Here is a 26,927-nt window from a genome sequence, read left to right as displayed (position 1 = left end):
GAAAGAAAATTACGGCTTTAAACAGCTTTGCAATAGGAATGTAACAAAATGTTTCCCTATATTGTCATAAAACAAAAATCCATGCTGTTAAATAAATCCTATTCTATTTTGGCGAATTGAAAATCCCGAGTGTATATTTAAAACATAACTGTTTTACATGTGAAGAGTGCAATAAGTCAAACACAAGACCTTTTTTCTTAAATGCATAATTATTTATTGCCATGACAAATTGTTTGGTCCAGAATGAAAGGAATATTCAGAACGTTTGTCCCTCATGTTAGTCATGACTGATGAATGTCTGTGCAAAACAAAACGCAAGCAGCAAGAACTGAAGTCTGTTCTGTTAGGATGACAAAGACTGGCCAAGTTGGTCTTTATCAGCATCCTTTCATGACTAAACCATTGTTTCATTCTGTCAGAATTTAAAACTTACTCTGCTATATACTTTTAATTACAAAGTCTCTTCTGTGTATAAACAACATAGGTACATACTAGTCATACTTTAAATAAAGGTTAGATAATGCCATCTTATAAAGGATTTGTGTCAACTATTATAAAAACTAGATTGGTGATTTGATACAGTAAATGAAAATTCCATTTCCATAAAAAGGACATGTTCAGTTTTGCATAGCACAGTAACAGCTTCAGCTATTCCAATGAAATGGGGTCATGGAAGTCAAGCATCCCTTATTAGACTGTATGGAAGTATTCAGTGCCCTGTTTCTTAAGAGAAAATACACTTGCTAAGGCAAGGGGAAGAATACTGGGGAAATGTCTTAGAATTTTAAGACAGCTAGCACAATCAGACCACACAATAAAATTCTTGAAATAGCTTGCAGTGTGATGATTCCAATGTGATGGAGAGACCTGAATAGGAAGGAACTCCATGGAAGTGGAAAGCAACATCTGGCCGTCTGTTCGTTCCCAAAGAAACAAAACTAGGAAAGTGAAATGGAAGAATCACCAGTTATTGTGTTTCGTGTAAAAGAAGAGGTACCTTCAGCTAAGGGCATTAGCACATGAAGACTGTTCCAAAGCTGCTAGTGAGAGCTGTTTTTTAATTCTTACCAGGGTATTACTGCTCGAATGAGTTGGGGACTATTTCTTCCTCACCTGTTTTCTGAAAAAAAAAGAGTTGTGCAGCATGGATATTAGTCTCTCCTAAGACTTTGATAGGGTTGGCCACTGAAATCATCTGAACCTATCTTTTTTTTTTTTTTTTTTTTTTTTCTTGTAAAGTACTGAAATTTCTTAACAAGGACAGGCCTACTCAGGTTATCTAAGTCCTCACAAAGATTTGTTTCCCAGAGTTGTTAAATACAAAAATCTAGAGCAAGTCAGTTTTCTAATTGTCTTTTTTGTTTAAGCTGTTGTGTTTTCGATTGGGGTGTTTTTGTTATCACCATATCACTGTGTAGCCAGCAATGAGGTGGAATTCCTGGTCCTGCTTCTACCTCCCACGTGCGGGGACTCCAGGTGCACACTGCTATTCCAGTTCCATGCAGTGCAGGGAAGGGGTAACCCAGGGCTTCACGCATGCGAGGCAGGCGCGACCAACTGAACTATGCTCCCGGTCTCTCTACTTTTCCTTTGAATAGCCACAGGATCTTTTCAGTGTATCTGCTCTTGTTTCTACTTTTTTCTCTTTTAACACAGTGATGGGATGGAACCCATGATCTCACATACTAGGCAGCACTGTCAGCTTCATCTCTGATACTGTTAATTTGTATTTTCTGTTTCCTAGTCGGTACACTGAGGACTCACCAATTTTACTGAACTAAGCATATTCTAAGATTATTAACATATTCAATGTAGGATGACTGTTCTTCAGTTCAGTGCCAGCTCCACATTTTCTTTGATCATAATCACAGCCTTTGTGCAACCAGTCGGTACTTCTGTGTAAAAAACACGAGACCCTGAATGGAACAGCTTATGCACAGGGCCCTCGTATCTAGGACCTGTTCTCTACTGGAACTATTTCATGTCTGTACTATGCGAGCCTGGGCCGAGGTGCTTGCTGGCTACTTAAGGAGAGACCTCTAACCTCATGCTGTTCTAAAGTTGAGTTCTAACTGCATGGTGTGCTGCTTAAAATGGTGATCTAAACCAAATGACTATATGATCCTAGACCTGAATTTTTAATTAATTTCCCCCACTTGGTGGTTATAGTGAAATTACACAACCACTGTCTCACAAAAGGAAAAAAAAGGTTAGCTTTGAAACCTCAGGATACTGTTCACATAGACTGAGAACAGTTGTGGAAAGGCCCTACCACCTCATTAATTTTAAATTACTTTTTTTTCCACCTTTCCCTCATCACTTGTAAAACCATTACACACCAGCCCCATTTAACCAAAGTTTTGATTAATAAGCAAGTTCCTTTTGAAACTGGGCCTTTCTCATCCATCAATGAGCCTACAGTCATACCATTAGCCTCATGCCTTTCTTTCCACTAGCCAGATGCCAGATGCACGGTAATGCATCCAATTTAAAGTAAGATATTTGAAGTCTCTTGTTATAGTTAAATTGCAATAAATTAAAATTAAGCATAAGACTGGCATGCCAAGCCAAACTGCAGCAGAGGACTACACAAATGAGCAACGTTAGAGATGTTGTTTTATAGCCACCAAATGATGGTAAAGTAAAAAAAAAAAAAAAAAAAAAAAATCATTGTTGATGGGCACATAATTAAATTCTACTTAGAAAACCCATAATTTGGGGTCAAGTCAGTGGCTTTTTAAGATGTGAGTAGATACTGCCCTAGGTAAGTTTACCACCAACGAAACTGTGACGACTCAATGGAGCAGTTGTACCATGAAGGATTTCTAAGTATGTTTCATTATGTACTTAACTGGTCATGCGAACGCTAGCAGCACTAAGCTACAGACAAGGTTAGTTAAAAATCTATGCAGAAAACCTGAGCATACTACCTTTGCTTTCTGTACATTCACAGTATCTTCAAAGCATCGCTTTGAAGCATGGCTTCCTGCCAGTTCAGAAGACTCCCTGTCAGCAGACAAGCCGCCAGAGAGTACCGGTACCCGCAAGACATGGGTAAAACATGCCAAAGCTTCTCTCCTGGCGTGCAGCCACGCACATTTCTTCTAAATCAGCATGGGAACTCTTTGCACTTAGGCATCACCCCTCTTAAAAACCACTGTCTAGGGAAGCCTGCAGCTAAAAAACTTTCCAATAAATAGCCCTACTATTCAATAAATATCCTCTGTACTAAGTCTAATACACAATATGATAAAAGTTTTAAAATGGACGGGCCCTTGTCCAAGGCTTAGTACTTAACAAGGCTACTGATCATGTTTCCAAAGGAGTTGATATTATGTTCATGTCTGCTTGTGATAAACTATTATCTAAACAGATGTTTTCTCTCAGGTTTATACAAGAGACTTTCCTCCATTATTTCCAGGCATTGTATAGGGTGTGGTTTTGTTACTTTGTTTCTGGCTGTTGTCTACAAGTGTAGACGTCAGAGCCACAGAGCACTGTACTGGGGTCCGTCAGGAATGTTCTTCCGCGCTGCTGCTGAAGGGCCTGCTGCGGATGTGACTTCTCAGCTGCTGTATGAGTTCGGGGTTCTGCTGCTGTATCTGCTGAGCAAACTGCTGCCCCCTGCAGGAGAAAGGCAGAAAAGCTGGGGACACGGCAGTCGTAGACTGCTCACGCAGAATGAGCTGCAGATGCTGTGGGCTATCACAGGGACTTTCTCCTATCTATAAACGCAAGTCTTAGCGCCAGAACATTATCCACATTCCACGTATCACTATTCCTCATTACCGGTCAGAGAGTTCATGAGCGAGTGCGTGTGTGTCTGCTGGTGCACATGAGGGCAGGTGCTCGTGTGGAAGTCAGAGGACAACTGTTAGAGTTCCTTTGGTGCAGTTCACCATTTTTGTTTGTTTTAGGACATGGTTTATTTGCTGGCCAGAAAGCTGTAAGGCAGGCGAGGCTGGCTAGCAGGCCTGTATACCACAAGGCCCTGGGATCTTCCTGGCCCTACTTTCCCAGCACTGGAATTACAAGATGTGTCATCACTGCCAGTTTTTTTGTTGTTTGTGTTTTCAATTCCGTCCAGGGGCTAGAACTCATGTCTTCATGGTAGCAAGGCAAACTCTACCAACTAAGCCACCTCTCTAGCTCAGTACACAGTTCTTTTTGGGAAACAAAAACATACTTCGATTGTCAGCCTTCTGGTGAGGATCACAAGAAGAAACAAAATGCCAAACTAAGTAAGATAAGAGTTCCTGAACTGGATGCACTCTACTTGTTCACTATTTAACCGAAGGACCAACAAGTGTGCCCCTCTGCAGTGTGTCCTGAAACACGACGTTCTTTGTGCCAAGTCCTCCTGGTTTGTCAGGTCAAAACAACTCCCGATAGAAGTCACTGGAAAGCGAATGTTTTTAAAAACAAAGTTTTAACATAGGCCTGGGAGTGTAGCTCAATGACAGAACTTCTTGCAAAGGTTTATGTTTGTGCTCGTGTCTGTGTGTCTGTGTCTATCCACATGGATGTGCAGACACACGCTTAGGGCAGAAGGGATGTCAGGCATCCTCCTCTGTTACTCCCTGTCTTGCCCCGAACCTGGAACATGCATTTTCTTAGGTAAGCTGGAAGCCGGCAAGCCCGAGTGATCCTCCCGTCTCCGCCCCTTTGGAGCTGGAGTTAGCGGTGGGTGTGGGATGCCTAGGTCCTCGAGTGGGAGGTAAGATTACTCCTCTTACTATTGTGCACCAAGTGCTCTTAACCTCTGAGCCATCTCGCTAGAGACACAGGACACCTTCCCAGCAAACCAAAGGCTCTGGATTCAATCCCAGCACTTCATTAAACACATTCCTTCCCAATTTTGAAACAGGATGGTAGGGCATGTCTATAATTCCAGCACTTGGGAGGAACTAGCAAGAAGATCAAGAGTTCAAGACCACCCTCAGCTACATAGTGAAATCAAGGTCAGCATGATCTTCATAAGACCCATCCATCTCAGAAAAATGAAGCATTTAGATAGTTTGTACAAGCCATCATTGAGGTTCCTTGGGTCTGCTCACTTTTCTGAGTCCTGATGAAACCCCTGTTCTTTTGTTTTTGTCTCATGAAGCTGGTCAGGAATTACGCAGAATTTTTATGGAACTCTGGGCTTCCCTACAATTCTTTCTTTGAAGGCCCCCTTTCCACCATGTTGCCTATGGCATTGCTGCCATGTGGCTGACCTCCATGCTGGCTTAACTCAAACAGCATGCATTTGGAGGATATTTTTACCGGGATTGTTTGTTTGGATTTTTGTTCTTATTTTCCCTTCTCTTTTCCATTCTTTTCTGGGTAGCTGCTGAGAGTTATAGCTTGCCTGTCCTAGGTATTTAAACTGTAATAAAATGGCCCTTGAAATTAAAATAAATTTATTGCAAATTATTGAGTTTGTGACCTCAATCACATGCATTTGACATGAAAATCATGCCACGTAAGAATTGCTGTAAAAATTCAACATCCTAAGTGGTGACTGGTTTTGACCACATATTTGAAACTAGAACTGTGGCTTCCTTCAAACTTTGCAGTGGCAGTTTCAGACACTCAAAATGCAGTGTCTTTGACAATTCCAACAGTGATGTGCTCAAGTGTGTGGAGTCGGAGGAAGCGCTGCGGAGGCCTGAGTAACTTTCTAAGTGTTCCGAACATTAATAATGAATGCCACATGATTTTAAAACTCGCTTTACTCACTTATTTTGTGGTAGTAGGATTAAACCCAGGTGAGTACTCTACCAGCAAAGTAAACTGCATTACTGTGAAGTGATTTTAAGCCAGGCATGGGGGCTCATATTTGTAATCCCAGCTCACTCAGGAAGATCACCTTAACCTGGAAGCCAACCTGGGCCACATAGCAAGACTGTGTCTCAAAAAACCAGTGAGTTAAAAATATAGATCTTCACCTAATTTAGATATACTTTCAGTAGACATATGACCACTATTTAAATCCCAGAGTAAGCTTACAAAATTTTTTTAAATGTCTTGAATCTTCACTGGTAAAAGTAAAAGATTAATTGCTTTACATAGGTGATCTCAATGTGTGTGCAACAATAAGCAGATCATCTGGCCCTGCAGAGACTGCTATCCCAACCAAGGACCAGCATGGAGAGGACCTAAAACTCCTGCTCAGATGTAGCCTATAGACTCACTCTCCAAGAGGGTTCCCTAATAAGAGGAACAGGAGCTGTCTCTGGTATGAACTCAGTGGCAGGCTCTCTGATCACCTCCCCCTTGGGGGGTGGGGGGGAGGCAGTGCAGCCTTACCAGGCCCCAGAAGAAGACAATGCAGCCAGTCCTGATAGGCTAGGGTCAGAGAGAAAGGGAGGAAGACCTCCCTTATCAGTGGACTAGGGGAGGGCACAGGGGGAGAAAAAGGAGGGAGGGTAGGAATCGGAGGAGATAAGGGAAGGGGCCACAGCCAGAATACAAAGTAAATAAATTGTAATAAATAATTAACTTATAAATTTCATAAATTATAAATAATTTGTAAATAAATAAATAATTAAAATTAAAAAATTGGGAAAAAGGTATATAAGAAATAAACAGATCATTAATCCTTAGGGACCCTCTGAAAACATAGATGACAGTACTGATATCCCATGTGAGAAACTGAGGACCCTAATTCAATACAGAAAACAACAAAATTTAGCTGTAAGTCAAAAGACTGAGCTCTTCAGTGGGCGCACTGAGTCATCAGGAAGCTCCGACTTGTTCCTTAGCTCCTCCACCTACCAGCTATGGATGGAACCACGTGTCTCTGTCTTCCGAGTGCTGGAACGAAGGTGTGCGTTACCACACCAGGTTCTGCCTATTTTACTGCTAATAACTCTGTATGTGAAGATGCGATGGAGAGAGAGCAAAAGGTCTATGAACATGCATGGTTTTTCCAAAAGCTACGGCTGGCCACACAGTCCCCGTCTTCTGGATCCCTCCCCTTCACACTGAAATGTGGCTGCTATTTACCAGCCTCTCAGAGATTTAATATGGTTAAGTAGGCAAGTCATTTTAACAGGAAAAGATTTAAACCCCTTTGAAACAAACTGCAAGACATCAAATGCATGTTTTTGTTTCTGTTAAGTGACCATGTGCTCCTCTGTTTTTTGTCAGTTTGACCCAAAGAGGGAATGTTAGCTGAGGAGCAGCCTCTATCAGACCAGCCTGCAGATAAGTCTGTGGGACACTTTTCCGATTACTGATTAATGTGTGAGGGTCCAGCACACTGGAGGTGGTGGTACCCCTGGACAGGTGGTCCCTCACTCTATAAGAAAGCAAGCTGGGAGAACCACAAAGAGCAGGCCAGAAAGCAATGTTCCTCTACAGTCTCTGCTTCAGTACCCGCCTCCAGGTTCCTGCCTTGAGTTCCTGCTCTGACTTCCCTTCGTGGTGGACTATAAACTGTAAACTGGAAAAAAACAACCTTCCTCCCCAAGTTGCTGTGGTCATGTGGTCGCCATGTCTCATCAGTCTAATAGAAAGCAAACTTGGACAAACACTCACGCTTGGATAAGGCTAGACAGGTCCGTTAGGCCTCCAACTCCAGCAGCGGGTCCTCCAATGGCATTTGTCATCATTCCTGACATTCTACAGCAGTAAGAGACACCATAAAAATCAGCATATACTCTTCACAGGAAGGAAAAGCCAACCAAATATATCAGCATCATAGAAGGAGTTGGGTCAAATGTGTAAGTTGACCTTAAGTTCTAAGTGACCAGAATTTGCTGCATTTTTATCAATTATGAGATGATAAGCTCAAGTTTGGAGCCTAGCAATGAGAAGGGAAAGGTACAAGGAGCCCTTTATACTTACAGCTGTTGAACTTGAGGGTTCTGCATTAAACTTGCAGCCTATAATCAAAAGACAGTATTGCTTATTAAAATATAGCATTAATGCTTAAGATGTTACAAAGATGTTGTACGGGCAGAGGAAGGAAAGCTAATGATGTGCAGCCTAATGCTGGGCAGAGTTTTGCTGTGCTATACAAAGTAAACGGAAAGGTACAAAAGAGAACGTACTGTAGGAACTGGTAGCAAATGGAAAAATGGGGTAACAGACAAAAAAAAATTAATGTTAACAGAGGGCATTGCCACTACTGATCAGATCAATGGGAGAGAGAGAGAGAGGAGAGGGATTGGTGCCAAAGAGACGTATGTGACTGCCTGCTGTGGAGACCAGAACAGCCCTTTCTAGCAGCCCTTTCTAGCCCTTTCAAGCGGGCTAGAGATGAAGAAAGCCCTCCCCTCCCCATTTCCTTCCCAGAGCAACAACAGGCCAATAGTTCCTCAAAGCTCCATTTCTAATCACTGTCAGCCGGGTCCTTCTATTATTTATCTTCTTTATAATTTTTATCAGTTTCTATTACTTTTCATTATTTTGGCACTACTAAGGATTGAACCCAGGGCTTCTTGAACCTTGAACATATGCCCTAACACTGAGCTATATTCTCAGCCCTCACTTTATTTACATGTGTGTGTGTTTATGTACTGTAGCAGTACCAAATCAAACGTAGGGCCTCAAGAACGCTAGCCAAGTGTCCCGCCACTGAGGTCACCCACAACCCCACACAGGGCTCTATTTAATAGTCTAAGGTGCTGGTACGGTGGTGCACACCTGAAATCCCAGTATTCAAGGATGCAGATGCAGGCACAGCTCTGTGAGTTCAAGGCCAGCCTGGTCTACAAAGTGAGCCCAGGACAGCCAAGGCTACACAGAGAAACCCTGTCCCGAAAAACAAAACAAAACAAAACAAAAATTTAAAAATTAAAAACAAAACAAAACAAAAAATGGGCTGGAGAGATGGCTCAGAGGTTAAGAGCACTAGATGCTCTTTGAGAGGTCCTGAGTTCAATTCCCGGCCAGCACATGGTGGCTCACAACCATCTATAATAAGATCTGGTGCCCTCTTCTGACCTGCAGGCACACATGCAGGCAGAACACTGTATACATAATAAACAAATCTTTAAAAACAAAAACAAGAGTCAAAGGATGTGCTTTTAACCCTCACCTTTTGCAGCTCCTAACCGGTGTTGTCACACCTTATTTTGGTATGTAACAGCTTAGAGACTAAATTTAATCTGAAACTAAATTCCATCTTCCTATTCTGCTATAGTAACATAACCTGAGTCCTGGAAATGAGCAAGCCAGGTTTTAGAACATCACAAGACTTACCCAGTGGTGTGTAGTTGGTAAGAAGGCCAACCACATTGATAGAGAACTGTGTCTTTCGGGTGAACTAAGGACTTAAACATTCAAAAACAACATTTTTTTGAACAGAGGTGAATAGGAACTAATTCCTGCATTTCATGAGCAGAGCATATGGACAATGCTTATGTTTTTGTCTTGATACAAAGATCTTGCCATGTAGCCAAGGCTGGCCTCAAATTCCTGTATAGTCGAGGCTGACTTCAAACTCTCCATCTTCTTTCCCCAGGCTTCCAAGTACAGGGACTGTAGACATGCACTACCAAGCCAGGCAGAGGAATGTGTGTGTGCAGAGTATGCAGTCATTCAAGGGGCCCTGTAGACTCAAGAACCACCCTGTACGCACTAAACGCTGGACTGAATCATGTTTGTTTTCTAATGATCCCTGAGCCATTCTTGTTGGTTTGGAGAACGAAGGGTGGGACCTGGGGTGTTTTCTAGTTGTCTAGGATACATGCAGTCCCGGGGTTAGGCTCCAGCCCTGTGGAAACTGGATGCAGTTGTGCACGCCTGGAATCCCAGTGCTCAGGACGCAGAAAGAGCAAAACTTCAAGGTCACCTTCAGCCACACACCATGTGTGAGGCTAGTTAACACAAATCTGAGCCTGGGTTACATGAGAACCTGTTTTTAAGAACATAAACTCCTAAGACAGAAAACAAGGCCAACACTAATAAGGGGTAAGCTTGGGTAATCATTTTAACCTAAATCCTCAGACATCAATTGATAGATATATCTTCTTACGACCAGTTTTATGTGACATTGGGGTTTTAGACTAGACTTATTTATTTGCTGACTTGTTTCCTTATTTAGAGCACGTGTATGCACAGACACGTGCCACAGTGCTTGTGTGGAGGTTAAAAAGCAACTTGTGGGAGTCAGTTCTTTTGCTCACCATGTGTGACCTCAGATCACCAAGTCTGTGGAACAAGCCACATTACCTGCTAAGCCATTTCACCAGCCCAAGAAAGTGCATTTTAAGGATTTTTCTTTTCTTTTGTTTTGTTTTAATCATGGGGAAGGGAGGTATGTGCAGGTACCTGCAGAGTCAAAAGAAAAAAAAAAGTCATAGGATGCCCTGGAGCTGATTTACAGGTAGTTGTGAGCCTGAGTGGTAGGCCTGGGTCCTCTGAAAGAGCTGTACATCTTCATAACCGCAGAGTCTTGGAGTCTAATTTTTTTTCATTCTAGGATGTCATCTTCCTGGGCATAAGCCAACATTGGTAACCACTGGTCCTAGAGATCCCTGCTAACTGTAGACAGACTCACTCTACAAAGTGACAAGATGAACCGCGTGGGAATGGCAACGCAGCTGAGTTATTTCTAAGTGTTTGCAAAGCACAGAATGGCTACAAGTCGTGGATGAAAGCTCAGAGCCTGAAAAGGAAGGAAAGAGGCTCTACTGTAGGCACACTAATGGGATATACAGACATCTGAAACCCTGTGAGTCTCAGGAGGTGGGGAGGAAACAGCAGTGGTTTTTAAACTTTCATATATTTGCAAACTGGCAATCTAACGAAAAAAACACGAGTTTCGTCTTATAAAGTGTACACACACAAACACTGGCTTTTACATCCCTGTTTAAGAAGGCTATGGGCTTTCTAAAATCCACCCTGGTCTCCCTCGGAGGAAGGCGGGCAGGTTGAATCACGGCTGTCTCTGCCTCTGCCATAAACCCCTGCCATTCACCAGAAACTCCTGCATTTGTTTCTAAAAAAAATTTGAAGCCCGCACTCCCAGTTCCTTGAGAGACTGAGGCAGAAGAATCACTTGAGCCCAAGAGCTTTGGATCAACTCTGGCAACGGCTGGAAGATTTCATCTCCTTAAAAAGTATGGCAGGAACAGTTTGCAAATATATAGCAGACAACAGCCAGCAGATAAAAAAGAAAGTATACTCACCATGGTGATGAATGCTGGGTTATTTATCAAGCTGGCCATGTCAAAGCTCAGCCCAGTTCCTGTCTGTAAAAAAGTTAGCTCTGAGATTCATTCCAGCCACTATGCTATCAATCAACATGAATGACAGGATCTATTCCACAGACTTCACGGTGACAACTTACAGGACTAGATACCTCTCTTAACTTCTGTTCTGCTATTTTCAGATTTGACTTATAGGAGTCGTTTTCAGGATCTAGATCCAGGGCCTTCTGGTAGCTTGTAACCGCCTCTTCAAACTTATTCATGGCAGTGAGGGCCAGCCTTAGGAAACAGAACAGAGTTATGCTAATGAATAGCAGAGTATCATGGTGACAAATGCCTTAGTATTCAGTTCTAACCCAGACTACACTGAGTTCCTCCTTATATTATGGGTTAGAGAGATAGCACTAAATTCTCCTTAATTCTAAGACACTATAAGCCTGAGTCGTCTGTCTAATAACAAACTTGCTGTCCATACAGATCATAAACCTAAAGCTCAGAGATGAAACTGACCCTTCTATTTTTTAAAGACTGACATGTAAAGGAAGTCATTTGTTTTATGAATCTCTAGGCTGAGCTAAACAAAGATTTGTGCTAATAATCTTGTGATCATGGAAATCCATGATGCTGACGCCATTTTTGAAGGACTCGAATAAATCAGGCATGTCAAACCTTTTGGCCTAACAACACTGTCACCTACAGATGTGTTGGGCTGCGTTCATAGCTTTCCTGGGACACATGCAGCCCACAGATGTTGGGACATACCTGCATCTGAACACTATACTTCAAAGCATCCCACATTCTTTCTCTCTAATAGACCCTGAACAGTAATAGTTTCCCACTTTATTTTTACTGTTCCATCTCCTACAGCTTTAAAAAGTATGTATTATTCATTTATTTATTTATTATTGGGGGTAGATGGGTGACAGGGGACATGTGTGGAGGCCAGAGGTCAACTCTGTTGACTCCCTCTTTTCCTTCCACTGTAACATGGACTTGGGAGTTTTAACTAGGACTGTTAGGATTACATGGCAAATGCCTTTACCTGCTGACCCATCTCACTGGCCTCCAGTTTCTCATCTTTTAACTAAAAGTAAAGTGTTGCTATCAGATGACTCGTCCTAAACAGCACATTAGTTGTTAGTCAGACAAAATGAGAATCTAAACACAAACCTAAACATTATTAAATTTCAATGTTTATTTTTCCTACCTATAATTTACTTGCAAATCACATCAGAATTAAGCAATAATTAAGTAATTAAGTAAGTAATAATAATAATAAAGTAATAATAGTATGTATGAAAAGATAGTATTGAGTGTCCTGTTTATTCTAGGATTGTTTTTCATTTGTTTGTTTGTTTGTTTGTTTGTTTGGCTGGTTGGTAGGCTTTTCAAGACAAGGTTTCTCTGTGTAGCCTTGACTATAGTAGAATCACTTTGTAGACCAGGCTGGCCTCTAACTCCCTGAGTGCTCGAAACACAGGCATTCGTAACTGTGCCCAGTTTGGGATTGTTTTTTAAACTAATCTAATACTCTCTTTTCTAGATTACCTTACAGGCTTCTTATGTAGGTGGAAAAAGAAATTCTTACAACCCAACTAGTTTTCTATTAGTTTTCTATTGAAGGGTCCTCGGCAGAGTTCCCAATGAATCATCAATAAATATTGAAAGCCTAGTATGTATTAGGAACTATTTTAAATACTGAGTATTCCACAATTTTTTAAAAAAAGTTCTTAACTTTAAGAGAATCCCCTTCTACCCAGGAGGAGCACAGACAGCAAGCACACACACAGAATGGACAATATTAAGGAGAATGATGGCTGTGTTTACTCAAAAACGGCCACATGCAGGGGCTGGAGAGATTGCTTAGAGGTCAAAAGCACTGGCTGCTCTTCTAGAGTTCCTGAGTTCAGTTCCCAGCAACCACATGGCGGCTCTTAAACATCTATAATGAGAGCAGGTGCCCTCTTCTGGCATGCAGGCATACATGCATAATAAATAAATAAATCTTTTTTTAAAAGTAGCTGCATGTAGAAGACATGAATGACAAACTTGGGAAGACTGACCATCTACTCAGATGCAGCAGTAAACACAAAGGCCCTAAGATAGATGCAGGTATAGTATGCTTAAAGTATAGGACAATGGCAGAGAGAGCACCTTGCTATGCTGGATCATACCAAACCTGTTTATAGTTAAGACTTTTTAACAATAGTTGCCACGGAATGATGGTTTTGCTTTGGGGTGGGGGGTTGGTGGGCAGGTTTGAGACAGGGTCTCATGTAGCCCAGGCTACCTTCAAAGTTGCTATGTAGCCAATGATCTTGAACTCATTATCCTCTTGCTTCTGCCTTCAAAGTGCTGGGACTATAGGCTTGTAACACCACACTCAGTTTATGCTGGGGCTCAAGTCCAGAGCTACCAGCATGCCAGGCAAGCATTCTATCTATTTAAATACTCAACTCTTCGGGGTTATACTTTAAAAAGATCACTCTAGCATCTCTGTAGAAGATCAGCACTGGTAAGGTATAGAATTGAAGCACAAAGACAAGTTAGAAGGTGACTTAAGTAGACTAGGTAAGAGACAGCAATTTGGGCTAGGCCTATAAGCAAGCTACTCAACAAATGAATCCAAAATACATAGGCAAATGAGAATAGACCAGATACGCCAGTAGATTAGATTGATGAAAAACAACTCCTCAGCTTTTGACCCAAGCATTGGGTAGATGAATTCGGGGGAAAGATTTAAGAAGAGAACAGGAGTTCTGTTTTAAACACATCAAATTCAAATTTTCTATTAAATATGCAAACAAAGAAATGAAAAAATAATGGAATATATGAGTATCAAGTTCAGACACAGAACATGCAGTTTTTTTCTCACTCACAGAAATTAAATCCTGTAAAGGCTACACGAACATGAAACTAACAAATACCGAACAGTGGTTCCAGGGAAAATACGTGGTTAGGGACCTCTGCAGCTTATTTGTGTTTTTATGGTCCAGGCTATGAAGGGAGTTTTTTTCCTCCAACCAGGCAGTCATGAAATACCCGGGGTTGACTTCATCCTCGGATGTAGTCATCTCCTGTGTTTTATTACATTCCTGTTTATTACGTTTATCTCGTTATCACACCGGGTGCAATGTTAGACAGGATATTTGACATCAAGCCTTAACAGCAGCTTATACCATGCTACCTGGCAACACTCGGGACATTCTCTGAGCACTTACCCCATTCTTCCATAGGCCTTGCTGTATTTGGAATCAATTGCTATTGCTTTCTCACAGTCCTTTATTGCATCTGTGTAGTGGTTTAATTTGCTTTGAGCAGCAGCCCTGAAAGGAAGAGACATTAGAATAAGGCAGCTTTCCAGGCACCAGTCCAGGCATTTCAGGCATGAAATTACGTAGTCCTAGTCCCAAATTTTACATCACTCTTCTTAAATTTTTACATCAAACTATTTGATTATAAACAAGCTTAAAACATCAGGAAAAATATGTAAGTTTCCTTCTGCCCCCTGCTTTACCAAAAAGCCAAATGTGTGGGTCATTACAACCCATCTACTTATCAAGCACCTCTCAGTTTGCCTGAAACGCAAAATGAAAACACTGAGGCATCTGGACCACTAGGAACGAATATGGAACGGGCAGCTGCTATGAACTGGTCACTTTAATAGCCAGGGTAAAGCATACCAAAAATTTCCAACCCATTGACACCTTCTCCCATTCCTTCCCTCCTGACACCAACTAAACTTTATTTCTTCAGTCTCTTGAAGGTTATAATAATCTCCCTCAGCAAACCTCAAAATCTACTTCAGAGGGAGGCTTGAAGAGACTAACTCTAGAAAAACAGCATCTTCCTCGGAGGACATCTTAGTAATTTTGACCTGTTGATGATAACGCCAAGTAGGAAAAGAGTTCATTCAGAGGAGATGTGGGGGGTGAAGGGAGGCAGTATGAACAGCCAAGAAATAGCTGCACCAGCTCAGGCACGAGGACCAGGGCATGGAATCACTCTTAGGTTCTCAGGACTGCCCCACCCGCAAAGGGCATGCTGTACCCCTGTACTCCAAACCTGAGGTCCCTTCTAGTAATAGAGGCAGGAAGGCCTTTGTGGAGCAAATATGATTACACATCCAGAAATTGACTTCGATTCCCTCCTGTTCTTGTGTCAACAGTCAAAAGTTCACAGCAAACATCCCGTGAACTCCCAGCCGGCTAAGCTGGACCATGACCTGAGAAGCGCTACTCTCGATCTTCCACCTTTCTCTCAGCCACGTTTCTTGTCGGAATTCCCACACTTCTTGTTTGTTCAACCTTCTGTCTTGCTTGAAACTAAGTTTTTTCAGGGACTTCCTGGACTCTATAGTATTCTATTCTATGAAAAGAATAAAACTGATGAAAATGTGTGTGTGTGTATGTGTGTGTGTGTGTGTGTGTGTGTGTGTGTGTGTATCTGTGTATGTACCTATGTGTGCTCATGTGTGGCAGTCAGACACCTTCAGGAATCAGTCCTCACCTTTCCACCTTCAGACACGGTCTCCTCTGGCAGGGTAGTTGGCCCTGAGCTTCTGGAGAGTCTCCTGTCTGTCCCTCCATTACAGAAGTCAGCACTAACTACATGGTTCTGGGATCTGAACTCAGGGAGCTTGGGTTTGGAGGATATACATTCAAAACGGCAGACTTGTGAGGCAAGGGTTTCTATCCACTGAGACAGCTCCGCAGCTATGACTAAAACACTATGCTCCTCACTGTCCTCAACATGCCTTAAATGTTCTAATTCCCTTCTGGCCATCAAAGTAAAGATTAGGAGTATCTATTCTCACAGTCAACTTGACTACATCTGGAATTAACTAAAACAAAGCTGCCGGGCACACCTGTAAGAGGTTTTTCTTGATGGGATTTTTTTTGAAGTAGAAGACCCACTCTAAATCCAGATATTTGAGGTTGGAAGATCCACCCTAAATCTAAGCTACATCAGACGATGTGGCCCCGCACACAAGGGCATGAGAGGAGGAAACTTGGTTTTTCCTCACTCTCACTGGCAAGTTCATTTACTCTGTTCCTGAGGCATTTCTCCCCTTGTTTAACAATCTACTTTGGAATTCCAACATAAACTGAAAACAGGAAGCTCTCTGCAACTTCCCTGACAGTCCAGAACCATATTGGGACTGCGGATACAATCAGCCTTGTGGACTGAACAACTACCGGATTCTTGGACTTTCTGTTAGGTGAATGCCACTGTTGGAGTACTCAGACCATAGCCTGTAAGCCAATCTAATAAAACACGCACAAGCATGCACACACACAGAATCATTTTTTTTTTTTTGTTCTATCAATTCTGTTCCTTTAGAGAACCCTGGCTATTACAACCCTTATTGTATCCCATCAACACTGAGTGTCCAAAGTAAATGGCCAAATGTTTAGCTATCCATGAACAGTGTTCTCTAAAACCAGTCCTATGGAGAGGCAGCTAAAAGTGACACTGATAATCCTGGACAGTGAAACTTGAAATATAGATCTTCCGAGTTCTCAGTAAGAAATAGCCATACCTAGTGTAAATTAGTTTGATAACAATTTTGGAGATCAGCCTTCACAACTAATATGCATATTAATGGCTGGTATACATATACTCCAGAAAGTAGATTTCTGAAACAAAAAAAGACTCATCCTTTTGCCAGACATGGTGGTATATCCCATTAATCCAAGAACTGGTGAGGCAGATTTCTGTGAGTTCAAGGACTGCCTGATCCACATAGCAAGTTCCAGGACTACAGAGTGAGGCCCTGTCTCAAGAAAAAAGGAAAGAAAAGAAAATGAAAACGCTCATGCTTTTGCCCAATTTGACCTTTGAAACAATAATATATCCATAACTAAACTCTGTGAGGGTGAAATGTCATGCCCCCTCAGAAAAAGCCCTGTTCTGGCCACAACAGAAAACTCTCCCACACTGAGGACTGAAGTTCAAATCTACTAATGCATTCTACCCAATATTTAAGTTGCTTGCAGAAAAACAGTTCAGTAAACTGTCCAAAATCCTGCCAGCTCAAGTAGCTGACCTGATAATTTAATAAGCAGAATCTCTTCTAGAACTGACACTTCTGAGAAGTCTAAAATGAAAGAGGAAACTTAACTGTGTGCCTGCCTCTGGCTGTGAATGAAGCCCCCATCCTGAAACTTCCAGATGCCTCCTGTTCTCCCATGTGGGACACTCCATTCTTCTCCCAATGGAATGTTTCTCTTTCAGCTGTACTGAGTGTCAAACCCAGATCCTTGCACATGCTAGGCAAGTGCTCTACCACTAAGCTAATGCATCTACTGGGGCCGCGAGGTACACAGACACTAAGAAGAATGAATATACCAATAGTGAAATACTATTCCTGCTCTCAACAGTGCTAGAGTCCAGTGCAGGGAGGGGAAGAGAAAGGCTAGCTGACTATAAAGAAAATGTGGTTCCATATGTGGTCCCACACACACACACTCGTCATCCCAGGACCCAGAAGGTGGTGACAGGAGAATCAGAAGTTCAAGGCCAGCTTCAGCCACATAGTGAGTTCAAGACTACCCCAAGCTATATATAAGACCCTGTCTCGGGCTGAAGGGGTGGGTTAGTGGTTAACAGCACTGGCTGCTCTTCCACTGCTGTTCTGAGTTCAATTCTCAGCAACCACATGGTGGCTCACCACCACCTATAATGAGATCTGATGCTCTGTTCTGTCATACACGTGTACATGCAGATAAATCTCCCATATACATAAATAAATATTTTTTTTAAAAAAAGACCATGTCTCAAAGAGAGACAAAGACAGAGAGAAAAAGAGAGAGAAAGAAAGAGAAATAATTGGGATTTTTCTTCTTTCTTTGTGCTGTTTTGTTTGCATTTTGGTTTTCACCTCTCACTTTGAGATACAATGTTGTTATGTAGGCAGGCTGGTATTAAACTGTCCTTCTTCGGGCCTAAACCTCTCTAGCGCTGCTATTTGTTACTATGCCTCCCAGAAAAGGTGGCTTCGAGTCTATTTTTCCATCAACCATTCTTCAGCTTGACTGAGGCCCTTCACTCTTAGAATAAGATCATAGAAGTTTAGTGTTTATTAAAAAATTAAACGGGCTGGGGAGATGGCTCAGTGGTTAAGAGTACTGGCTGCTCTTCCAGAAGTCCAGAGTTCAGTTCCCAGCAACCATCAGATCCAATGCCATCTTCTATCACACAGGCATGTACCATGTAGCTACACCCCCAGCCCAGATCCACCACTCTAGTCTCTTTGCAAAATTTAAAAAGCATACGGGTAAAGGGAGCATGACTCAAGATGCTATGATCGCTGTCTTTTCATGCTGACGTCCATGATCAAAGCCAGGAAGACCCAACCAGAGCATGTGGGGATAAAAGAAGGTAATTGCTTTGATCTTTTTATTATGGGTGCGTACATGTGTGCATGTGTGTGTCTATGTTTGTGGGCACGCTCAGACCACAGGACTTTGCATGGAGTTCAGAGGACAACTTCTGGGAGTGTTCTCTCCTTCCACAACAGGGGGTTGTGAGGATTGAACTCAGGTCACCAGCGCTTTTATGTGCGGAGCCATCTGGACAGTGAGGCAGTCCTGCCAGCTTTAGCTCATAAATGATAAGCTAAGGTCAGGGTGGGTTTGTGCAGTTCAGAGGCCTGGGAAAGAAAGCAAAGCCAGGATACACGTGAGTCTCCTGCGGAGGAAGCCGACCCCTTCGTTGTCTGCACTGCACAACAGTGTCACAACTGTGGTCGTGTTTGTAAATACCTTCCCTCTCCTCACCTTTAAGGCAGAAAAAGTCAGAGCGACTGCACATTTCCTTAACCATCTGTAATTAAGTTATAACCAAACCTATTCTTCTAACTGCAATGTGCTTACACTGTTTTGTTTGCTGTGTTTTTTGCTCTGGAATGGGTCGCTTAGTTGACTTAGACTTTGAGTTTGGAGGTCTCATGATATAACTCAGGATGACTTCAAACTTGCTGTTCAGCCTGGCTCGCCTCACCCTGAAGACACTCCCCGCTCAGCCTCTGGAGTGGATTATAGGTGTATGTCATCTGTGTTACACTGTTATTTCTTTAGAGACAGGATCTCAAGATGCATCCCTGACTGTCCTGAAACTCACTACGTAGGCCAGGTTAGCCTGGAATTCACAGAGATCTGCCTGCCTCCGCCTCCTGGATGCTGGGATTAAAGACATGCAGGATTATACCTAGCAACAATGTATTTTGAGAGAAATGTTTGAAGTCTAGAGGTAGCTAGGCTCTTCACATATATTACCACTCTTAGCACTTTGAAGCGGCTAGTATCATGCACTTTGAAGCGGCTAGTATCATGTTTAACTTACAAGTAAAGAAATTGATTCTCACAAGGAACAAAGCTCACATAGCAAAGTAAGTAGTAGAACAGAGATTCATTGATCACGTTCTCAGTAAATTGACTTTAGAATCTGCTAAAAAAAAAAAAAAAAAAAAAAAGTAGGAAAGCAAAATGCAAAATCATAGGCCCCCTAGGCCCAGCCTTCTCTGAGCTAAGGCAACGAGGTGGCATTACTGGCCATCTTCTCTTACAATGCCTGGTGATTCTGTTTTATTTGTATGTGCAGGTGCACGTGTGTGCGTCACACACATATGCACACACAGGCCATAGGACAAGACACCATCAACCTTTCTTTCTGAGATATGATCTCTCACTGGCCTGGAGATTTCCTGGCCTGTGCTGGCTGGCCAGGCAAGACCCTGGTTCTACCTATCTCTGCTACCCGAGCACTGTGATTATAATCACGCACCACATCACCTGGCTTTTTCAAATAGGTTCTGGGGAGTAAACTCATGTCCTCACGCTTGCATGGTAGGTATTTGACCAACTGAGCCATCTCCGCAGCCCCCGGTTCTGAGTTCTGATATAAGCTCTCCAACCGGAAGCTTATATCCTCCTCTGTCTATCCAAATTCTGTCCTTCCAAACCACCTCCAACTCTTTCCTCGTCACCCAAGTGGAATTCCATACAAGTCCCCTTTCTCCTTCTTGCACCTTTTATTCCATGTACTGCGTTCAGTTCAGTGATTTAACTGTCTAAGAAGCACCCCTAGAAAGAGGTAACTGACTAAGCACTGACGCTACACAGAAGAAACGTGTGTGCAGAAACAGACGACATCCTGTAAAGTCCCCACCTTCGATGGCTTGTTGTGTGACGGGCAGAGCTGTTAACGTGGCAATCTACCCACTTCACTGTCACTGGAAATGTCTTCTGTTTCTTCCCTAGCTCTCTGTTCATCAAGCAAAGCCGTGTGAACTCCAGTGAGGCACAATGCTGCTAGTACAGTGCTTAAAGGATATGCAAGCCCCAGTCTCTGCCCTTTGTGGTAAGAAAGAATGTGAATCTACATCTCACGTGAGGGAAAACGTGCTAAACCTATGTACATGTTACCTATGTGGTAAGTGCTAGACAATAAAGAGAAATAAAGTAAAACGAAAACAAATCCCAGGCTTTCAAAGAAGGACTCATGGACTGCAGAGATGACTCAGCTGTTAAAGGCTGGCTTCCAACCAAAAAGACAAAGGACTCATGTCTTCCCTACCAGAAATGAGCCTAACTAGCAACAGCTTCCTTCAAAGCCAAGGCAGAAGGTAAGTGCCAGAGAGTCACACATCTCTACAAAGTAAAGTGTAGTTCATGCCAGTACACTCAGTGTTGGGGGAACATTTTAATCAGCATTCAACTGTGAAAGGGGTTTCTGAGAACAATGGTCCTTCCGGGGAGACTGAGCCACCAGTGCTAAGGAACCAGGTGGCTAAGAAAAATGGAAGTGGTAGATGGTAACGTAACAGGCAGTTGGATTTATATAGTCACAACAGTCTCCAAAAATCCCCAAATCACCATGAGGTTTCCTTCAGCATTTGTGTGAAGTAGACAAATAAACCTTTCTAACTGTTTCATATTCAGCAGCATGCCCTATGACTGAACTCTTCAGGGGAAAGAGTCTCTTTAAATGCAAAAGAGAAGCATGTTCATTAATGTCAGTTTAACGGTAATTAAAAACAAGGATAGATATCAGCAAAAATCTCTAACCCAGTAGTGGCACACATACGATTAGTAAATTCTAATCTCATGAAAAATGAATTATTTACTTAGGCTCACACTTTTCATAAACAAGAATTTGGCTTACCGTACTCTATAATCAAGCAATTTTACAGTAACATCGACATCCTATAATAATACCACATGATAGTCTTATATTTATTTTCAAAGTTTCATCTACTGAATCAGATTAAAACATTACATATATTTATCTGGTTACAAAGACCGTAACTCAAATATCAAAACATAGCTTGGGAGAGTTCCTCTTCCTCAATTTATTTTTGGGTTTTCTGCCTTTCTGAGATAGACTTTGAATGATTTGTTTCTCTTTTTTTACGTGTATGTAAAGAAAAAAAAATGGAGGTTTCCAGTATGGCTCATTCAGTTCTTTATAGATCGAAGCCTTCCACAAATAACTATAAATGAAGGACAAATGCCATGCTATGTGGCCCACACGGGACTAAAGTTTGTGCTCTTTCTGTTTCAGCCTTCCTAAGTGATGGCATTGCAGGTGTGGACTGCCACATCCTCCTCAAGACCCCCTCAAGAGTGACTTCATCACCACCCATGGGAGGGGCTCACCAATCTTTTGTGCCAACAATGCTAGCCGTCTTTTAAGCATTAAAACAAAATGCATAAGCAATCATTTCACACCTACGTTTCCCTAAAATAATTTTGGTGGCTTTTGGTTTGGTTTCGTTTTTGAGACAGGGTCTCACTTTGTTGTGTCTGGGATGTCCTGGAACTTGTTTTGTAGATCAGGATGGCCTCCAACTCACAGAGACCCTGTGCCTCTGGAATGCTGATGTTTGTCTGTTTTGGTTTGTTTTATCAGATGAGTATAGTATTGAGAAATTATAATCAGAAAAATACTTCAAATGTACAACTCAAAGGCAAACTGGGCATTTACAAGAAGCCATCATTTGGGGGCTGGAGAGATGGCTGAGAGTTCAGAGCGCTGGTTGTTCCTCCAAAGGTCCTAAGTTCAATTCCCAGCAACGACATGGTGACTCATAACCATCTATAATGTGATCTGGTGCCTTCTTCTGGCCTATAGCCACACATGCAGGCAGAATGCTGTATAACTAATAAAGAAGCCATCATTTGGAACCCTTGTCAATAAGGAATCCACAATAAAAGCTGCAGTCTCCCTCTTTCCCAGATTCTAGAACCAATGAACATTCCAGGTGTGGCAGCAAGCACCTGTAACTCCAACACTGAGTGGGTAGAGACAGGAAAACCTTGGGCTAGCTGGCCAGCCGATGGAGCATCATCCCTGAGCTTCAGATTCATTGAGAGCCATTAAAAAACAGGTAGAGAGCAATAGAGGAAGAAACCTGGAGTCAACCCTGAATTCCACACATGACTATATACACATGCACACGCGCGCACACACAGACACACACACAGAGAATGAAACATTCAAAGGCGGAGGGCTCAGCACATGAATGCAACTACTGTGTAATCGCTGCACATGAGTACAATTGCTACAACCACATGGCGAGGAAAGAACCAGCTCCAAGAAGCTGTCCTCCAAACTCTGCACTCACCCTCTCCCTCTCACACATGTGCACATCACACTTACACGGTAATAACTAAAACAATAAATGAGAAAATTTACAAGAACACTAACAAAACATTGCCAACATTTAAAAAAACATAAATCCTGCCTGACTGGCCGTTAAATACAAAATATAATAATTTAAATGAAAACACTTAAAATAATGACAACTAATAATTAGAGAACCTAACGCTCATAAAGAGCATGTAAAAATAAATATATCTATTCCTAGGGCAGGGAACAAAATACATTGAAACAAGCGGGGTGTGGTGACACACACCTTTGATCCCAGCACTCAGGAGGCAGAGGTAGATGGATCTCTCTGAGTCTGAGGCTAGCCTGGTCTACAAAGAGAGTCCAGGACAGCCAGGGCTACGAAGAAAAACCCTGTCTCAAAAAAAAAAAAAACAAAACAAAAAACTGAGACAAAATTTCAGCTATTCTCAATTTTTTCGATGTTTGCAGCTGATAAACCAACTAAATGCATTTTTACGGATAGATCTAAAGTCCAGGAAAAAAAAAATACTATCAGCGAACCTAGATAACATTGAGAAAAAATGGAGAAAACCATACAGCCCCCAGCATATGACACTAAATGCTTGTCTGCTAGCCCCGGCTACAGGCACTGAAAATACAAATGAGAATAAGAAGTGAAGACAACCATTTAAAGAATGCTTGCGGACACTTCCAAAAGCTTAGCACATGGTAGGGCAGCTAGCCCCCATTGGTAGAATGCTTGCCCAGAAAGCGCCAAACCCTGGGTCCAACTTCTAGTGCCACGGAAGCTGGGTGTGGTGGGTGAATCCCAGAACTCCAGAAGTTGAGGCAGGAGAAGCAGGGTCTCGGGTTCTCATCAGCGCACAGAAATTTCTAGACTAATCTGAGCTACATGAGACCCACTCTCAAAAAAAAATTACAAAAAAAAAAAAAAAGGGACATGATTATCGCATGTCCAATGAACAAAGTTAAATCTAAAACTGTCTGCACTCCTATAAAACAAAATATTCTAAAAGAATATTAAGACTGGTGGCATAGGCTTTATTCCTTTCTCCTTCAGCTTATTTTTCTATACTTTCATATTTTCTCAGCAAACACATTGGACATCTGCCTTCCAGAGCTCTGGATCCCAGCGTTTCAGACAGAGCGAGCAGCTGACATGAGCTACATTACCTGTTGCAGTAAAACACTGCATTGTTGGGGTCCAGCTCTATCGCCTGCGTGTAACAAGCCACCGCGGCGGCGTAGTTCTCTTCCTTCATGTGGTTGTTGCCTGCAATCAGATCAACGACAGGCACCGTGAGCACAAAGTATGAAAAAGTGGAAAGTCTGACTGATAGGTTTCACCCTTAGAAACTACAGTAACGTGAAGGTCACACACAGTGTCTTTCGGTCACACTAGGGTCAGTTCTATCTCATACCATCGAGACGCTGTTCTTAGTTTCATGGTGTTTAAACCTTTCCAACCATGTGGAGTCACGAAAATTAATGTTTGCACAACGTAAAATCCAGCTGTTGGAGGAAAGGCAAATGCATCGTGACGACATCACAGATACATATCCTCTCCTCCTTCATCTTCCTCACCCTCTCCCATATAGATCTGTCCGCATTCCTCCCTTTCTCCTAGCCATAAGCTCAAACTGAGCCAGACCCTGCCCTCTTCCCTTCAACAGAGAGAGAGAGAGAGAGAGAGAGAGAGAGAGAGAGAGAGAGCCATGCAAGGGAGGCTGCTGAGAGGAAGCTGGCTAAACCAACTGTGCTAACATCTTTGGCAGATAATATCCTTTTTAAAGGAGATAGAAACCTTTTAAGGGGATTGTAGGAGATTAATTTCTAGAGAGACAGGATTTCAGATACCATGCTAGCCTACTAAGTACTGATTTTCAGGAAGAGCAATTGCACATACAGCTGGCAGCAATTTATCTAGTAAAATAAGGGATTCCCGTGACTCTGTCTGCTACGGCATCACATGAAGGGATACAGCGTACAGTGTGTTGGTCAAAAACCGCTGGATGAAACTGAAAATTCTAGGTCTGAGACTAGGATGAAGGGCTTACGTCTCAGAGCCTCTACGATTCCTCAGTTTCCTGTTCCTGTTCTGTTGGTGAGCTGCTTAATAGGCAAGTGAGGGATAAGCCTGCAGAGAGCAGGGGCTGGAAGGATAAAGGAAAGACAGGTGCACAAGCTTCCAGGGTTTGAGGAACTGCTAATGGGTAAAAATGGTTAATAATTGATTTGGCTGTAAAATCTGTGAGTGTTATAAACCAATGAACTGTACATAGTAAAAGAGCAACTTATACAAAGAATAGCTCAAGAAATTTGTTTTTAATGAAAATTAATTGATTTTTAGACAGTTTTCCCCAAAAGTCATTAATATGAAGATCTTGTTTGTTTGTCTGAGACAGGCTTTCTTTGTGTAGTCCTGGCTGGCCAGAAACTCACTCTGTAGACCAGGCTGGTCTCAAACTATGAGATCCACCTCCCTCTGCCTGTGGAGTGCTGGGATCAAAGTCCTACGCTGCCACCGCCACCACCACCCAACAAAAACTTTTTAAGAAATCTAAGAAGATAACAAACTTTTTATGATTACAAAAAGAGTTAGCTACATTAGCCTGAGGTAAACAGACTTGTCAAGGACTTTCTTGTTCTTGGTTGAGATTTTTGTTGTTGCCTTGGGGTAGCATCTCACCACCATCAGCATTAAAACTTTCTTGGGTCTTTCCTGTGAACCGCCTTGAATGTGCAGGCACTATAACTTGTATATAGACATTACAAACATATACAAGTGCTGTAATGTAAGTTAATGATTAGAAGGCAAATTCAGTTTGCAAACGAGTCTGTGGACATAACACAACAATAAAACATTGGTATAGCGCTTTATAGTTGTGTGATGTGCTCCTACAAAGCTGTCTCCTTCCACTCTCAGCCCCATCAGGAGACGGCAGCTGGGAGCCCTTCCTGCTTCCTCCTGCTTTTCAGAAGCACACGATACATCTGAAAGCCATGTCCAGGAGGTTACTAGCTAGTGAGTGGCCTCGATTACCACCACCACCCTGGAATATTGCTACACTTGACAACCTACCATGCCTATTCTAGACAGAATGGCCATCACTTTGACTTGGCTCAGACCATGTCTGAGATATGAGATGTCTCAGTGAAAACAAAGAACAAAAGCGTTTGCTAAAGGTGAACTTAGAAGTAGCTCAGTCTCCCCATCTGCTATGTTGAAGGAGCCTCATGCTACCCCTCCCTCTAGCCCACATCCTCCTAATACTCCCTCTAGCCCACATCCTCCTAACATTCACATCAAAACAAAACCAAACAAAAGACTCCACAGGGATTACCATTTCCCAAGGCTGCCATGCAGAGCTAGTAGCATAAGGGACAAAAATAACGTTTCAATTTGCCATTCACTGAGCACAACTACTAGGACTAAGCCAGCTTCCACAATAGAATGGCGCCAGAGACCACACAGCATCACTGAAGTGCTGTCACACGATGCAAAACCCAAGCGGCTGAAAAACCTCTGATGAAGCTGCTCCAATTAGAAAACATGACATGAAAATGTTTTTGCATCTAATTCAGATGCTGAACTACAAACATTTTGGGAAATACAACTCAAGTGGTAATGAGTAGTGGCCATGTTTTTATTTTACGTGTAAATTATGAGGTCATAGTATTTTAAGGTTATTCCAAGACTATCACTTTCAGAGGAAACAGAATTGGAAACAGAGACTAATCTACTTGTCCAGAGCAGAGAACTTTATAATGTAATCCTAAAATGATGAAAACACTGAAGAACAAGGATGTAATCAAATATATTATATATATTGTTTTGTTTACTAACTATATTTATATATTATATATTACTAATATATAAACTATATATTACAAATTAAACTATATATTATATATTATAATTATATAATTTATTATATCATATACAATATTATATATTAATAATACATAATATATAGTAAACTATATATTAGTAAGATATATAGTACTATATATACTATATATGATATTATATAATATCATATATAATGTAATATTATTATATATGATTATATATGATTATATATAATATTATATATGATATTATATAATATCATATATAATGTAATATATGATATTATATAA

The 26,927-nt window shown here is 41.9% G+C and overlaps 1 protein-coding gene across 4 annotated transcripts in view; it reads right to left on the bottom strand.

The window, feature by feature from the left end:
• Positions 1-180: 180 nt before the first annotated feature.
• Sgtb (small glutamine rich tetratricopeptide repeat co-chaperone beta) overlaps positions 181-26,927 on the bottom strand; it is a 41,210-nt gene continuing 14,463 nt past the window's right edge. For 2 of the 4 annotated variants that reach the window (XM_055601896.1, XM_055601897.1), the window contains exons 5-11: positions 23,958-24,057; positions 14,369-14,473; positions 11,288-11,426; positions 11,127-11,189; positions 7,837-7,874; positions 7,528-7,611; positions 181-938 (exon numbers count right to left, since the gene is read on the bottom strand). In XM_055601896.1, the coding sequence (XP_055457871.1) occupies positions 803-938; positions 7,528-7,611; positions 7,837-7,874; positions 11,127-11,189; positions 11,288-11,426; positions 14,369-14,473; positions 23,958-24,057 (665 nt within the window). In that variant the 3' untranslated portion in view covers positions 181-802. Of the gene's footprint in view, positions 3,625-7,527; positions 7,612-7,836; positions 7,875-11,126; positions 11,190-11,287; positions 11,427-14,368; positions 14,474-23,957; positions 24,058-26,927 lie in introns of all 4 variants that reach the window. The other 2 variants (XM_055601898.1, XM_055601899.1) reach the window with 2 other exon arrangements.

This window comes from Psammomys obesus, unplaced genomic scaffold (assembly GCF_907164565.1).
Source record: "Psammomys obesus unplaced genomic scaffold, mPsaObe1.curated_primary_1811, whole genome shotgun sequence".
NCBI classification, from domain to species: domain Eukaryota; kingdom Metazoa; phylum Chordata; class Mammalia; order Rodentia; family Muridae; genus Psammomys; species Psammomys obesus.
Note: the sequence above shows the minus strand (reverse complement) of the source record. Positions and strands in the feature narration are given on the sequence as shown.